The 13,496-nt window shown below is 40.0% G+C and overlaps 1 protein-coding gene across 1 annotated transcript in view; it reads left to right on the top strand.

Annotated features, from left to right (window-relative positions):
* Positions 1-13,496, top strand: part of ADAMTSL3 (ADAMTS-like 3) — a gene marked incomplete at its 5' end in the record, with an annotated part of 100,098 nt that overhangs the window by 61,930 nt on the left and 24,672 nt on the right. The window contains 5 exons of the mRNA XM_010073380.1: positions 2,716-2,845; positions 3,919-4,111; positions 4,795-4,974; positions 5,760-5,913; positions 10,219-11,299. Of these exons, the coding sequence (XP_010071682.1) occupies positions 2,716-2,845; positions 3,919-4,111; positions 4,795-4,974; positions 5,760-5,913; positions 10,219-11,299 (1,738 nt within the window). The remainder of the gene's footprint in view (positions 1-2,715; positions 2,846-3,918; positions 4,112-4,794; positions 4,975-5,759; positions 5,914-10,218; positions 11,300-13,496) is intronic.

Here is a 13,496-nt window from a genome sequence, read left to right as displayed (position 1 = left end):
AGTGTTTTTTTTTTTTTTTTTTTTTTTTCCAATCAGGCCCCTGTGGGAAGGAATCCCTACTAGTTCTAAGTCAAATGAAAGATACTCCTCATATTGGCTTTTTCTTCTGGTAACACAGGTAAAGCTGGGCAAGTCATGCTGCAAGGCAGAAGTGGTTTAATGAACTCCAGGTGGCAAGTCGCAGTCAAAATCCATCACCTGGTATGACATGCCTTTTGGTCATTTGGTTGGCCAATTTAGTTTTTATAACACCGAAATAAAATGTTCCCATGGGATTATTGCCAATTTAGATGGTCTGAAAGGAATCTCATTTCATTCCCCTCCTTTGTATGAGATATTAAGAAGATATTAGTTATCACAACCTGTTCCAGAGCAGCATCACCTCTGAGCGTGGTTTTCCCCCAGGAACGCAGTGAGATCAGTGAAACTGAAGGCTGGAGCAGAGGGTCAATTTTGACCTGAAAGATTATGTAGATGCTTGACATCTACTTGATTGCTTGTCTGGTAATGTCATTCTGTTTCTGCCAGAACACAATTTCTAAATCTTTGTTTCTCTGCTGTAGACAGTCAGATGTGCATTTCCCATGTAAGTGGACAGAGAGGCTGCTCCTGTTGAACACATCGGGATCAACTGGGCAGAAAATGTTTGATTCCCTTTTTTTTTTGTCAGTCTGGAATGAAATAGTAGAGCTCTAGAAACAATGTTTACTGGTTTTTCATCTTTGGACATTTTCATGTCTGCTTTATAGTCATGGTATTTGTTGTTAAAAGTTTATTGCTAGTAAAATACTTTTTACTGAATGTGTGTGCTCTATGTTAATGCAATTATGAATATTTTGGTAGAATAGAACTGAATAGGTTGTCAGTCATATTTAAGGTCAGGTATTCTGTTCTATAAAAATTCTTCACTTTGTGGATGTCGTAAAAACATTTATATAACAAGGTCTTTCTGAACTGAAAATGAGTCCCAGAGGGGATCTAGAGGTGTACCAGAGAGCCTGAAAGAAATCAGAACCTATGTTATTGTAAAAAGCCCTGCTGTTCTGCTCCTGCGGAAGTGTCTGAAATGGTTGGACTGGTTCAAGTGTGGCAAAGAGCATTCGTGGCCTGGGCTGGCTGATACACTGGACTACATCAGAATTGTTTATAGATGGAAGAACAGCTTTGGTTTAGGAAAAGAATGAGAGTGCTCATGAATGTGTTGTAAAAGAGAAATATGGACCATTGGCAGGGAAATGAAACTTTCAGTGTAGGGTATTTCCTCATGCCCACTGAAATCAGAATGGCTAATGATCAGCAGTGCCAAGAAATCAGTCGTCACGCATAGCTGACACAGAAGCAGGACTAGTTGTAGTAGATCATAATGATGATCTTTTGAAGTAGTGTCATAGGTGAGACTATGAAGTGGTTAGTGAAGGTTTCTAGTTAAAAACTCCTTTTGAGACCTTAGAAGTTGGTCATAAGAGATGTAACCTGCTGCTGAAAGCAAATTTGTATCCTTACAAAATCACTGGAGATAAGTGAAAGACAGGAAGGAAATGGATTTAAAGTCCATTTAAATTTAAAGACCAGAGATCTAGATGGATCTCTGCTCCACTGTTATGCTCCATGGCTGGAGGGCACAGCTGCCTCGCCATGGGCTGCACCACGGGCTGCAGGGGAATCTCTGCTCCAGCACCTGGACCACCTACTCCCCCTCCTTCTTCACTGCCCTTGGTGTCTGTAGAGTTTTCTCCCACCTCACTCCTCTCTCTGGTGCTGTTTCCGCAGCAGTTTTTCCCCCCTTCTTAAATACGTTATTCCAGAGGTGCTACCACCATCACTGGTGGGCTCAGCCTTGGCCAGCAGTGGGTCTGTCTTGGAGCTCGGTTGGTTTGGCATTGGCTCTCTTGGACACAGGGGAAGCTTCTAGTGGCTTCTCTCAGAAGCCGCCCCTGTAGCCCCACTGCTACCAAAATCTTGCTGCACAAATCCGGTACAATAGGTTTAAATAAAAGTAGTTTACAAGACCGGTCCTTGCTAAGCTGACTTGTTCTAAAGCAAACTTACGTTACGTTTCATTTTGACTCATAGAAATGTATTAGTAATCTTTCATGCTTCAGTAATAAGACCCAGGCAACAAGAGCTGCAGATCAGAAGGTGCCAAGAGTGGTCATGAGTGAGGAAAGCTCTGGGCTGGGTCAGATTTGCTGCCTTCAGCAAAACTATGGCATCTCTTGGCCCCTAGGAGAAAAGTTCTATGTTTAGTCAACCATTCTCGTGACTATAGTTTTGCAAGTTTTCTGCATTTTTTTTACAGCTTTTACAGATCTTTAGCTCCTTAAAGTCAAGGTCAGTGAGAAGGAATCACTTTTACCCTGATTTTTGGCAGTGAAGCCAGTAGCTGGCTTGGGACTATTACAGAACCAGGCAGACGTAGCATCTGACGGTGGACAGAGAGAGAAGACCATTTTCTGCTGATTTTCAGAGAGGTGAAACGTCAAATCCAACAATTTAAATATCACAGAAGTCAAGTGCTAGATATAATTCACAAATATATTTTGAGCATTAAATACATAAACTATGTCTGTGTTCCTTTTGACTTGAGATGTTACTTTTAAACCTGCTATCTAATTCAGTGTTTGGAGATTTTTTATTGAGTATTATCCAAGAGCAGGCTTTACAGAAATCTCTTCCATCTTCACTGGTTCATGAGTGTTTTCCTTTTTAATTCAGGAACACAAGAAGCCATTGCAATGTGTCTGCACGTAGAGACAAAACAAGCCGTCAATGAAACGCTGTGTGACAATGCCAAGAGACCACCACCAATGACTCACAGTTGCAATGTGAAGCTTTGCCCTCCGAGGTACACTGAAGTAATGAAAATATATTGTGGCAAAGAAATGGTTAATATGACTTAAAAATAAACATTGGCTTTCTCAGAAAGGGTTCAGATTGCAGGACTGTGGTCTTGCTTTGGGATGACATTTCACTACTTCTGTTTTTAACAAGGTTTTGGAATTCATTTTTTTTTTTTTTGTTCTTGTTCACTGCTTTTCCACTCTTCACATCCCACTAATAAAACAGGAAACATTTTCTGAAATAAATCTCTTCTGTGTAGACAGTTGCCAAAGTTGGAAAACCAGCCTTAGCTCCTCTAGAGGGACAAGGAAAATTTGAAGGCAGTTTCACAAAAAAACAGAGAATATTTACTTCCTATCCTTCTGAATGAAAAAAGAGGAAGTTACGATTTAAAATTATTTTAATTTCGTGCTTCTTTAGTAGCCTCACATAGTTCTTATGGCTTCTTATGTTTATTTTGGAGATCCTGGGAAAAGAAAAAACACAGTCCAAATCCAAGGAAACCTAGCTAATTTGGTCACTTGAAAGGGCCATATGTGAAGTTTTGACATGCGCTGCCTTATTTACCCACTTTTGATCTCTGACGTTCCTGATCCTTCACATATTGTTTCTACGTGTTTGTAGAAACCTCCTCTTGCAAAATGTAGGGAAGAAGTTAACAGGAACAGGATGTTTTGCAGAAAACATATACACATTTAAAGGAAGTTTTGTAAATGTAAGAAAGGTCTATTTACATGTTTACATTTATAAATATAAACATCAGCAGGTTGCCAACAGGCTGTGTTTTTTTTATTTGGAGCATTCTGAAAGAGAATGCTGGAGTTGAATTTGTCTGGAAATGAATCTTTATTACTTCATTGTGAATAATTTCTGCTTTTCTTTGTTACCTGTAAGTTTATAAATCTAGTTTGTAATCTCACTTTACAGCCAAACCAAAGGGTTGTTTTAGCCATGTACCGACAACTATCCCTTCAACTATCCCTTGTTTTTCCTGGAGTCTGTTTGGGTACAATTGCTCCTTCCCCAACCAGAAGCGAGTTCCTAAAATGTGGGCTTTTGGCTGTGTTGTTGGAACAGGTGGCAAAGCGGCCCCTGGAGACGCTGCTCAGCAACGTGTGGCGTTGGGATACAGACCAGAGACGTGTACTGCCAGCAGCCGGGAGGATCGGCTGTGGCTGCTGAAGACTGCAAAGACAATAAGCCTCATTCTCTGCAAGCTTGTAACCAGATTGACTGTCCCCCTGTTTGGCACGTTGAGGAATGGCAACGGGTATGACTGGGTTATAGAGGTGGTTTAACCATGTTCCTCTGGCTATGTACTGGAAGTTCTCTAGCTGGAGTAACATGGAAGGTAGCTCCTAAACTTTGGTATTTAAGTGTTTCAACAGATTTATGAGAACAAATTAATCCAAGCTCAGAAATACTGCTTTTGACTGGTAGGCCAGTGGGTGGTCACAGGACAGGGTGGAAAGTCCTTTTGAAGATTTCAGAAGGCTGCACACCAGTTACTCCAGACATCACCTCTCTTTCTATGCTCTGTAAATGCAGTAACCTGCTTGTGGGGACATTTCTCTGCTTGCTTTTTTTTTTTTTTTTTTTTTTTTTTTTTTTTTGTCTCAAGGACAAAATTTCCTAAACTCTCACCAGGTGTATTAACTGATGTGGGACATGTGCATACGTATGTGTAGGATGTATGTTCTTTAAGATTTTTACTACTTAACTGCATTCAGGTGGTGTGACTTTTTAACTTAGGTTCTTGTCATCTTTAGATATATTAGCTAAACATTTTAACAGGAGGATTTTCTACATGTGGCTTCCTTTTAATTGAAAGTGGATGTTGTTTTTCAAGAGAGCATAACTATGGGGGGGAGGCTTACAGTGTTTGCATACAAATGATGGGTGAGCACAGATGTCCATGCCAGCGCACATGCTATGTTCTCCTCTTCTCCTTAGTGTTCACGTACTTGTGGAGGAGGAGTTCAGACCCGCAAAGTGTACTGTAAGCAGCTGTTGACAGATGGAAGTTTCCTGAAACACTCTGATGACATCTGCCAGGAACCTAAATTGCCAACTAGTAAACCATGTGCAAAAGTTGATTGTCCTCCTCAGCTGGTCGTAGGAGAATGGTCCAAGGTAAGCAGCCCTCGACAATGATGAACCAAAACCTTCAGATGCAATGAGCTCTAAAGATTAGTGCTTGGGTGAAAATGTTTGAAGCAATACATTCACAGGGCAGCTGAATGTTTCACAAGGCATGTGCCTGGACTAAACTGTGCGTACAGGTGCTGTGCATCCCTGCCTACAACTAGACTGATCGCAACCACCTTCCTGAGTTGTGTTTCAGTTGCTGAAGGACAGGCTGTAACACATTGCATGCATTCTACCAGACATGTTTAGCTATCAAATATTTTATAGCATGGCTTGCAAAAAGCAAACCTTTGTGTTATTCTGGAATATGTCCTCCTCCTTTCCTATTTAATGCAAGCCTGCTCCCACTCCCTGCTCAAGAAGATTTATAAAAGTGAATTTAGAAGCTGCAATTAAAGGTTCATGCAATACAAAGTAGGAGAGAGAGTTGAGAGGCTTGACACAGACTGTTTAGAACGTGCTGAATTGTTTCTCTTAGGTACTAGATCTCACTGCTCTGTTCTGCCCATGGTTGGACATAAATACTATCATGTTATTTTAATTGTTCCTGAGTTGCTTGTTGGAACAAACTATCTGTCTTATATTCTTATTGCTTGGAAAGATGGAGAGTTTAATGTCTGCATAACAGACATGAAGGATTCATATGAAGTTACTATACGCATTCTCCCTCAGAAGGAAAAAAAAAAAAAAAAACACCAAACCCAAACTAGTTTAAAATGAGCACGTGTGGTGTGGGACACCAAGTTTTGTCTGCATCCTTCCTTTCACAGTGCTCAGTAAGCTGCGGTGTTGGGGTCCAGAGAAGGAAACTTGCCTGCCAAAACCTAACAGCAAAGGGCCAATATGTCACGTTAAATGGATCGATGTGTAGTGGTCTGTCTCCTTCACTGCTTGTAAGGTCTTGTCAGATGAATGCCTGCAACAGTAAGTATGTTACTTTATGCAGTTTCTTGCTGATTTGGAATGATCTGTTTACAGAAAAAAAAATCTGTATACAAGTTAATTCGCTCATCTCCCTGTACTTTCACAACATTACTAATCTGGCATAAACTGAGTGTTATTACTAGACCAGTAATAACAGGACTGTTTTAAATGTTTTTTCTGCCAGTCAGAAATACAGGTTGTGATCTCAAGAAGTAGTTTTTGAGTACACTTTAATGGTACATACCTCTCACCCTCATACTTACCTACTTTTCATCTGATTTTTTCCTTTATCCATTATACTATCTCAACTGAAAAAGAAAAAAAGAAATCCATAAATTGACTATAAATTACAAATGACATTAGAAAAGATAAGAATCCAGTTCTGGCTTCTCTTTTTACTGTACTTTTCTATTACATTGGACATTTTGCTTAGCATGGTGGAATTCAAAACCTGAAACTCTATGGTAGTGATAACTTTATCTATAATTTCTATCTTTCCTTGTAGAAATGAGAATCCCAGTCTCATGAGCTTTGCAGGAAGTGATGACAGTACAGACACTCTTCAAAAAATCCACTGTTTTATTACTGTGTAAAAATCTTTTCAGAAAGATTGTCTATAGGAATTGTACCATTTGGGCACAGCTGGGTTGTGATACTGATGGTAGTTGCACTAATTCCACATGTGTAACACCGATGGAAATACCTTAGTGACATAGAGTGTGTTCAATTCCATACAGTAATGTAGAACAGGCAGTTCTAAGTGCAGGTTCCTTATGTCTGAACCTGTGCTCTGCTCCCTTTATAAAGAAGAGTGTTAGTAGGTTTGGGGAGCAGGGAGCTGAAAAGAAAGGAAAAAGGGAGAGTTTTTAGTTTTGAGGTGGGGGAAAACCAAAAGCCTTCATGAATGGGCTGGTTTTGATCACAGATCACAGAGATAGACACGTTTTGACCCAATTCATAGTGCTGTCAAGAAATAGCTACTTTCTACATTTTGAAGTTTTGCTTTAAAAATTATTCACAAAACAAAATAAGAAATAGAATAATTACTGATTCATACATAATATGAAACTTATTTTCCTGGCCTGTGTTTCACATTAGCATGCCAAAATCCTGAGGTTCAAAACTCCACTTAAATAAAGCCCTGTGGACTTTCAGGAATGTCCTTGGCATAAGGTTTAATAAAATATTTTGAGCTGCATATCTATCTGAATTTAATTAATTGTGGATAGTTGAATGGCAGTGTAGCTGGTTTGCAAATTGCTTAGCACAGACTGATATCAAAGTTACCTTGTCAGCTTCCACCACGGTGCCAAGAAAGCAGGACACTGGATGGCAGAGGGAATGTGATTGTGCTGTGTGGGTGCAGATCAAAGTCATAAAAGAGAATCCCTGTCCTCTCCATCTTCACAGCTGCTTGGAAGAAGGGAGCCCTTGCAGCTGGGATCTGCCTGGCCATTCCCCAGCTGTGCAACAGGAGGGCAGCGGAAGGTGTGAGACTTGTCCGTACCCACAGTTCCAGTTTGGGTTTTGCAGAAGAAGTCAGGGCAGTGGAAGCAGCAGGTCTGGAGTCAGAGGAACACACAGGAGGCACCTCCTCCTCCTGCAGCCATGGGTTCAGGCTGCCTTGAAGGAGTGAATGGAAGGCAGGAAGGTAGCACGGCCCTAAGATGGGCAGATGGCTAGCCACAAAGAGTGAAGCGGGCTCAGTGAAGAGATCTGGTGTGTGGCACACGTGTTGTTAGGGACTCTTGCCTTGGGAACAGTGTTCTTGAATGTGCCTCCTCAAGATTATGCTTCTATGGCTCAGATGGGCTCATTTTTTATTGTCTCATGACAGTGCTGAGGCTTTTTAGACTCAATCTTTTAACCTGGGGACTAGTAATTGTAGCTGTTTTCTACTTAATAAGCCCTATTAAGCCAGAAACATTCCTGAATGTGGACTCTGAGAAATAGGAACTAACACCAGTCAAGCCCTGAGGTCACCAGGACCTGGCACCCGGCTGAAGCTGTAGAGGACTGTTAGAGGTCACAGATCCAGATGGATTTGTACCAGGTGATAATGTCCAATGGCTCCAGAATGATCTAATCCTTAAGCAAGATTTACCTTGTAGAGAAGAAACTCTCCCAAACAGTCCATTACCTTAGCAGCTGCAAGACTGGATGATACTCAGGATCTAGAAAATGCATATTTATGTGGCCTCATATATTTATATGACCTTATATATTTATATGGCCTGCCATCCACAACTCTGAACTCTGTTTCACTCCTAGCCTTGCTCACCAGTCACCAGTAAAAATATACACACCCTCTAGTGTTGAACTGCTAATGAGAGTTAGTGGTCTTTCTTTTTTTAAAAAATGAAATGGATGAGACTTGTTAACATATTTATAAGTATGCACTGGGTTTAATTCCATGTTGGAATAACTAGTGTAAACAGAGCACAGCCTGAAGTATTTTAATTTGTGTGTTTGAAGTTACACTTACTGTGTCTGTAAGTTGGATTTTGGAAATGGAAGATTTAATACTGGAACACTTCCCTAAAAATAAATATTTTGGGCCCAGTAACTTATTAAAAACAGGACGCTACTTTAATAATTTTAGTAAACTGAGTGCCTAAAGCAATTTATTTGTTGTACGACGTGAAATGGTTGAGGGAACCGTGTATCTGGATAACAAATACCAGTCTAAAAGCTGTGTAATTATGAAACCATGATATCCCCACAGGTCTGAACTCATTACACAAAACATTGAAAATAACCATTTTGTTTTATAAGCATAAGAATGCACTCTAGGGTGTAGTTCGTATAGTGTACACACTTATTGAATGCTTGAAGCATTTAACTTTTCACCTATTTCTTCACAACATATTTGAAGCATATGTATAGAAGAAGCATGCAGTTTTCAAATATCATTTGTGTGCCGTCAACGCAGTTGCCATTTTATTTGTGTACCTACCAAGTGGGATAGTAGTAATGATTTCAGATTCAGGCATGATGAGAAGCATTTTGATTTGTGTGTCCATTTCCTGGCTCATCAACTCATTCAGTGGGCTCTGGGTTTTCTTCTGTCACATACCAAAAATCTGGGTCACCAAACACAATTGGATTTTTTCCAGCACTAGCGCAGAGTGTTGCCCGACTCTTCCCAGCTGGCCAATTTAATCTTGCATAGGACGAACTCAGGGGGTGCATGCCCTTGCTCCACACCTCCTGCAGAGCTTTGTTTCTCACTTACCTAGTGTTCTCATAGCAAGATTAATTCTTCTGATCAAAGTGGGGCATAGTAGTTGCCAGCAGTGAGTCAACACAGTGGTATCCGAAGCATTGCGGTCATTCTCCTGTTGTCTCCAGTGTGCCTGTACTGGCACTGCTGGGAAACCCTGCCTGTGGTGGTCTTCATTCAGACAGCTCCCCAGAAACCTTTCAGCATCCAAGTGGCTGCAGTTTAACACAGGAGGAGCTTCATAATACCCAGTGTCTCCATACCCAGTCTGCAGGAAGCTTAATGCAGTCATTGTCTGCTTTTGTCAATTCATCTGATTACTATATTCAACCTCGCAAAAATTTGACCTATTTCTCTCTTTCTTCCCTTCCCTCCCTACTTTCTTGGCATAACACTGTGAGCAACTCATCTTTCATCCCAAAGAAATTACCCTTAGGCAATGGTTAAAGGGTGGTTTTACTTGTTGCACGTGCTGTGTCTTCATTGACTGTTTCACGTCAGTTTGGCCTCAGTCAGACAACCAGCACGGCCCACCAAAAATCTAAATAACACTCAAGGGGAGCCTTACTTTTTGGGTAGGTTTTGTTTTATTGAGGTGATTCTGCACTTGACAGTGCTCAAATCTGGGGAAACTGATAATGTGTTCAAATTTTTTGATTCCCTTTTTCTGTTCATGTCATGCCTAGCCTTTCTGAGGCAGCAATAGGAAATATATATATATAGGAAATATAGCTATAATAGGATTATATATGTAATATAAATTGAACTATAGATTTATATATGTATTATATAATATATGTGTGCACCATCTATACCTTTCATATAGGTATATGTTGCCTGTATCTTTTTATTGTTAGGAGACTTGGGGAAGAAGCAATAGAATTCTTGGCTGGAGCAGGGGAATGTTATGGTTTCATGTTGTTCATATTTTTGCATTTTTGTGACTCAGATAAAAGCTCAGCATGTTGCAATCTGACTTGAACAAAGTCAGCAAAAGCTCTGTCAAGCATCCTGTGAAAAGCAGATTTTGTAAGCGTGAGTGCTAAAGATTAGATACTTTTCAACACTTGGTTTTCTTTCAGAGATTAAACCAAAGCTTCCAGAAAAGTATTTTGCCCATGGACCTCAGATTGTCGGTGTTCACCGAGTCTACATTCAGACAAGACAAGAGAAGCGCATTAATTTTACCATAGGAAGCCGAGCCTACTTACTTCCAAAAACTTCTGTTGTAATTAAGTGCCCTGTACGAAGGTTCCAGAAATCTCTTATCCAGTGGGAGAAAGATGGACAACACTTACAAAACTCTAAAAGGCTTGGCATTACTAAGTCAGGATCGCTGAAAATACATAGTCTTGAAGCTACAGATATTGGTGTGTACCGGTGTATTGCAGGCTCTGTGCATGAAACATTTGTACTCAAACTCATTGGTACCGACAACAGATTGATAGAACCACCAAATCTCAGAAAACGTGCCAGTGAGACCAGTAACACAGATCATAATGAGGCCAACAGCTTTGGAGCCAAATGGCATAAAATGAGCAAAATGTGGCAAATGTGGAGTAAGAAGAATGAGCTCTACCTGGGTGACAGGCAAGTAAATGATCAGCCATTTCTGCGAAATCCTGAAACCTTTGGGAGTAATTCAGCAGAAGACTTCAGCTCTCGTGAATTCAAGAATAAACGACTGGAGGCAGCAGTTCTCCAAGGTGCCTACAGCATGGACACTGTGCAGTTTGAAGAACTGATAAGGAACATGAGTCAGCTCATCGAAACTGGAGAAGTCAATGATGATGTGGCATCTCAGATCATTTATCGATTAGTTGCTGAATTTTCTAGGCCTCCACAACCAACTACTGAAAAATGGAAGGGAACCCAGCATGAGAAACTTGCCTCAAAACGCACAGGCAAATCACCAAATGAATCCAAACGTTTCAGCTCAAAAACTGTTGATAAGTTAATGTTTGACCAGAAGGTTCCAGTTATTATGAGGCAAAAGGAAATTCCTCGAGTTTCCTTCAACAAAACAGTAACTGTTCGAATTGGAAATACAGTTTTTCTGACCAAGAATACTCATGCTGTCAATCTACTGTGTGAAACAGCTGGTATTAGTGAAGTGAAATATACTTGGACAAAAGATGGCGAGACATTAAAAGCTTCTGAGAAGTAAGTAAATATCTTCTATTTTATTTTTGAATGACTTAAGTCGCTATCAACTGTAAAAATCCACCCTGCTGTGCAATATTAAAACATACTGTTGTAAAACTGAGATAAGTATGAACACTGTGCCTTTTCTCTTTTTATTTAAGTAATCTATTTTATTTTTTCTTTCAAGTCTCTGTCACGTTGTTTGGCTTTACTAACATCCAAGTGTATGTCCATTTCCACAGTATTACATGGGAGGATTGACTTTTTTTACTAGGTGAAGTGTTTTGGATGTCCTAACTGTGTATTTTGTGATCTGCCTTAATCATTTCAGCTGCATCAGAAAATGAACAGATTTATACTCAAATTAAGAAGCCTTTTGGACTTGTTCATATACCAAATACAGTGGAAACACATTAAAAACTTCTGCCATGGTATAGATGAAAATAAGTCTTAGTTCTCACTCATTTGAAGGAGGGAAAATACCACTGCTACCCTCCCCATCCTTCAAAACAGTAAATCTTCAGGTATAACTGTAGCTGCATCACTTAATTTAAAAAGAAAGCATGGGCTTTTATGGATTTTTTTTCAGTACTTTACAAGTATTTCTGTTGAAAACGGTGGAATACAAAATAATAAAGAACCTGTATTACTATCACGTTTGAGAACTATACCTGAAGAACAAGTACAGCAAGTGTGTGTTTTAATCTTTTACTTCATTGCTGATAAATTAAAGCTCACCTGATAATATTAACTTCATGTGTGAGCCTCTTGGAATTACAGCTAGCTCTAGAGTAATGACAAAAATGATTCTGAAATGATAAAGGCGCTTTTGGATATTTCTCAACATGCTTAACTGATTAACAGCACTGCCAAGAAAAATATACTTCTGCGGGGCTATCAGTTAAAGCAAAGACACCAAAACTAAACCATTTTTAAAAGTGCAAATGTTTTTGGAACCATTTAGCTCCCAGCAGCTATGTTTATTTTGTGAAATACGCATAATTTCCCATTAATTTGTTGCAAGTGATACTTTGATTTTTTGGACATGATGGTGTTTTGTTTATTCACGAGTGTCTGTTTGATTCCTAGTGTCTACTTTCATAAATTGCCTTCATAGATATATAAGGGATATACTGGCAAAGTAGGTTTCTTTCCTATTTTTTTCACAGTAAGGTTTCTTACACACAAATCCATATATTTGTGTGTGTACCCAAAAGCCAGTGACATTAATAAATAGTATTACATCTGAAAAAGAATGTGAAGAGGTAAATGGGCTGTTTGTCTGTTGGGTTTGTAAAAGAAGGCCATTCTTGAGCCATGCATGCGAGGGCTTGTTTCGTTGAGACACAAGTATTTTAGATATGTTTTTATATATCCCTGACTTTTGTAAGTGTAGTCAGTGTGGGAGAATGCCAGAGTGTCGTGGTTTTAAGGCCACCCAGCAATAAGCACCACACAGCCTCTCGCTCTCTCCTCCCCTCTGTTGGGATGGAGAGGAGAATCGTAAGAACAAAAGGTAAAAGCCTCGTGGGCTGAGGCAAGGACGGGGGGGTTCATTCACCACCTACTGATCACAGGCAAGAAACAGACTTGGGCAAAACATAAAAAACTATTTGTTAACAATCAAAACCAGAATAAGTTAATGAGAAAGAGGACTACACCTTTAAAAGGCACCTCTCCTTCTCCCTCCCTTCTTCCCAGGCAAAAGGCTTTTTTTTTTTTTTTTTTTTTTTTTGTATTCGCAGAGGCACTGATGGGCTTGGGCTTGGCCTTGGCCAGTGGTGGGTCCAGCTTGGAGCTGGGGAAACTTCCAGCAGTTACTCACAGGGGCCATCGCTGTAGCCTCTCCCCCACTACCAAAAAAAGCACCAAACAAAACCACAACACAGAGCTACAGGCTTTTTAGACTTGAGTCTATGGCGTAACCCATGTAGCTTATTGCTGAGACAGGTAACGAGGGGAGAAAGTCCAGGCTGCTGGTTTCAGCCTCAGCCCCAGCCTGTGATGATGCTGTCTCTCATATCTCGACCCTCAGACATCAGGCAAGGGATTCAAGACATCTGTGGGGTTTTGGTGGAAGACTTTAGCTTTAATTATGATAATATTAAAAAAACAAAAAACAAACAAAAAAAAAAACCACAACAACACACCCCCAACAAAACACTCCAGTAATTTGGAAATCAGATTAGACCATAGATTTGCAAATTCACCAATC

The sequence above is a fragment of the Pterocles gutturalis genome, unplaced genomic scaffold, assembly GCF_000699245.1.
Source record: "Pterocles gutturalis isolate BGI_N339 unplaced genomic scaffold, ASM69924v1 scaffold13687, whole genome shotgun sequence".
NCBI classification, from domain to species: Eukaryota; Metazoa; Chordata; class Aves; order Pterocliformes; family Pteroclidae; genus Pterocles; species Pterocles gutturalis.
This window is presented reverse-complemented; position numbering and strand designations above follow the sequence as displayed.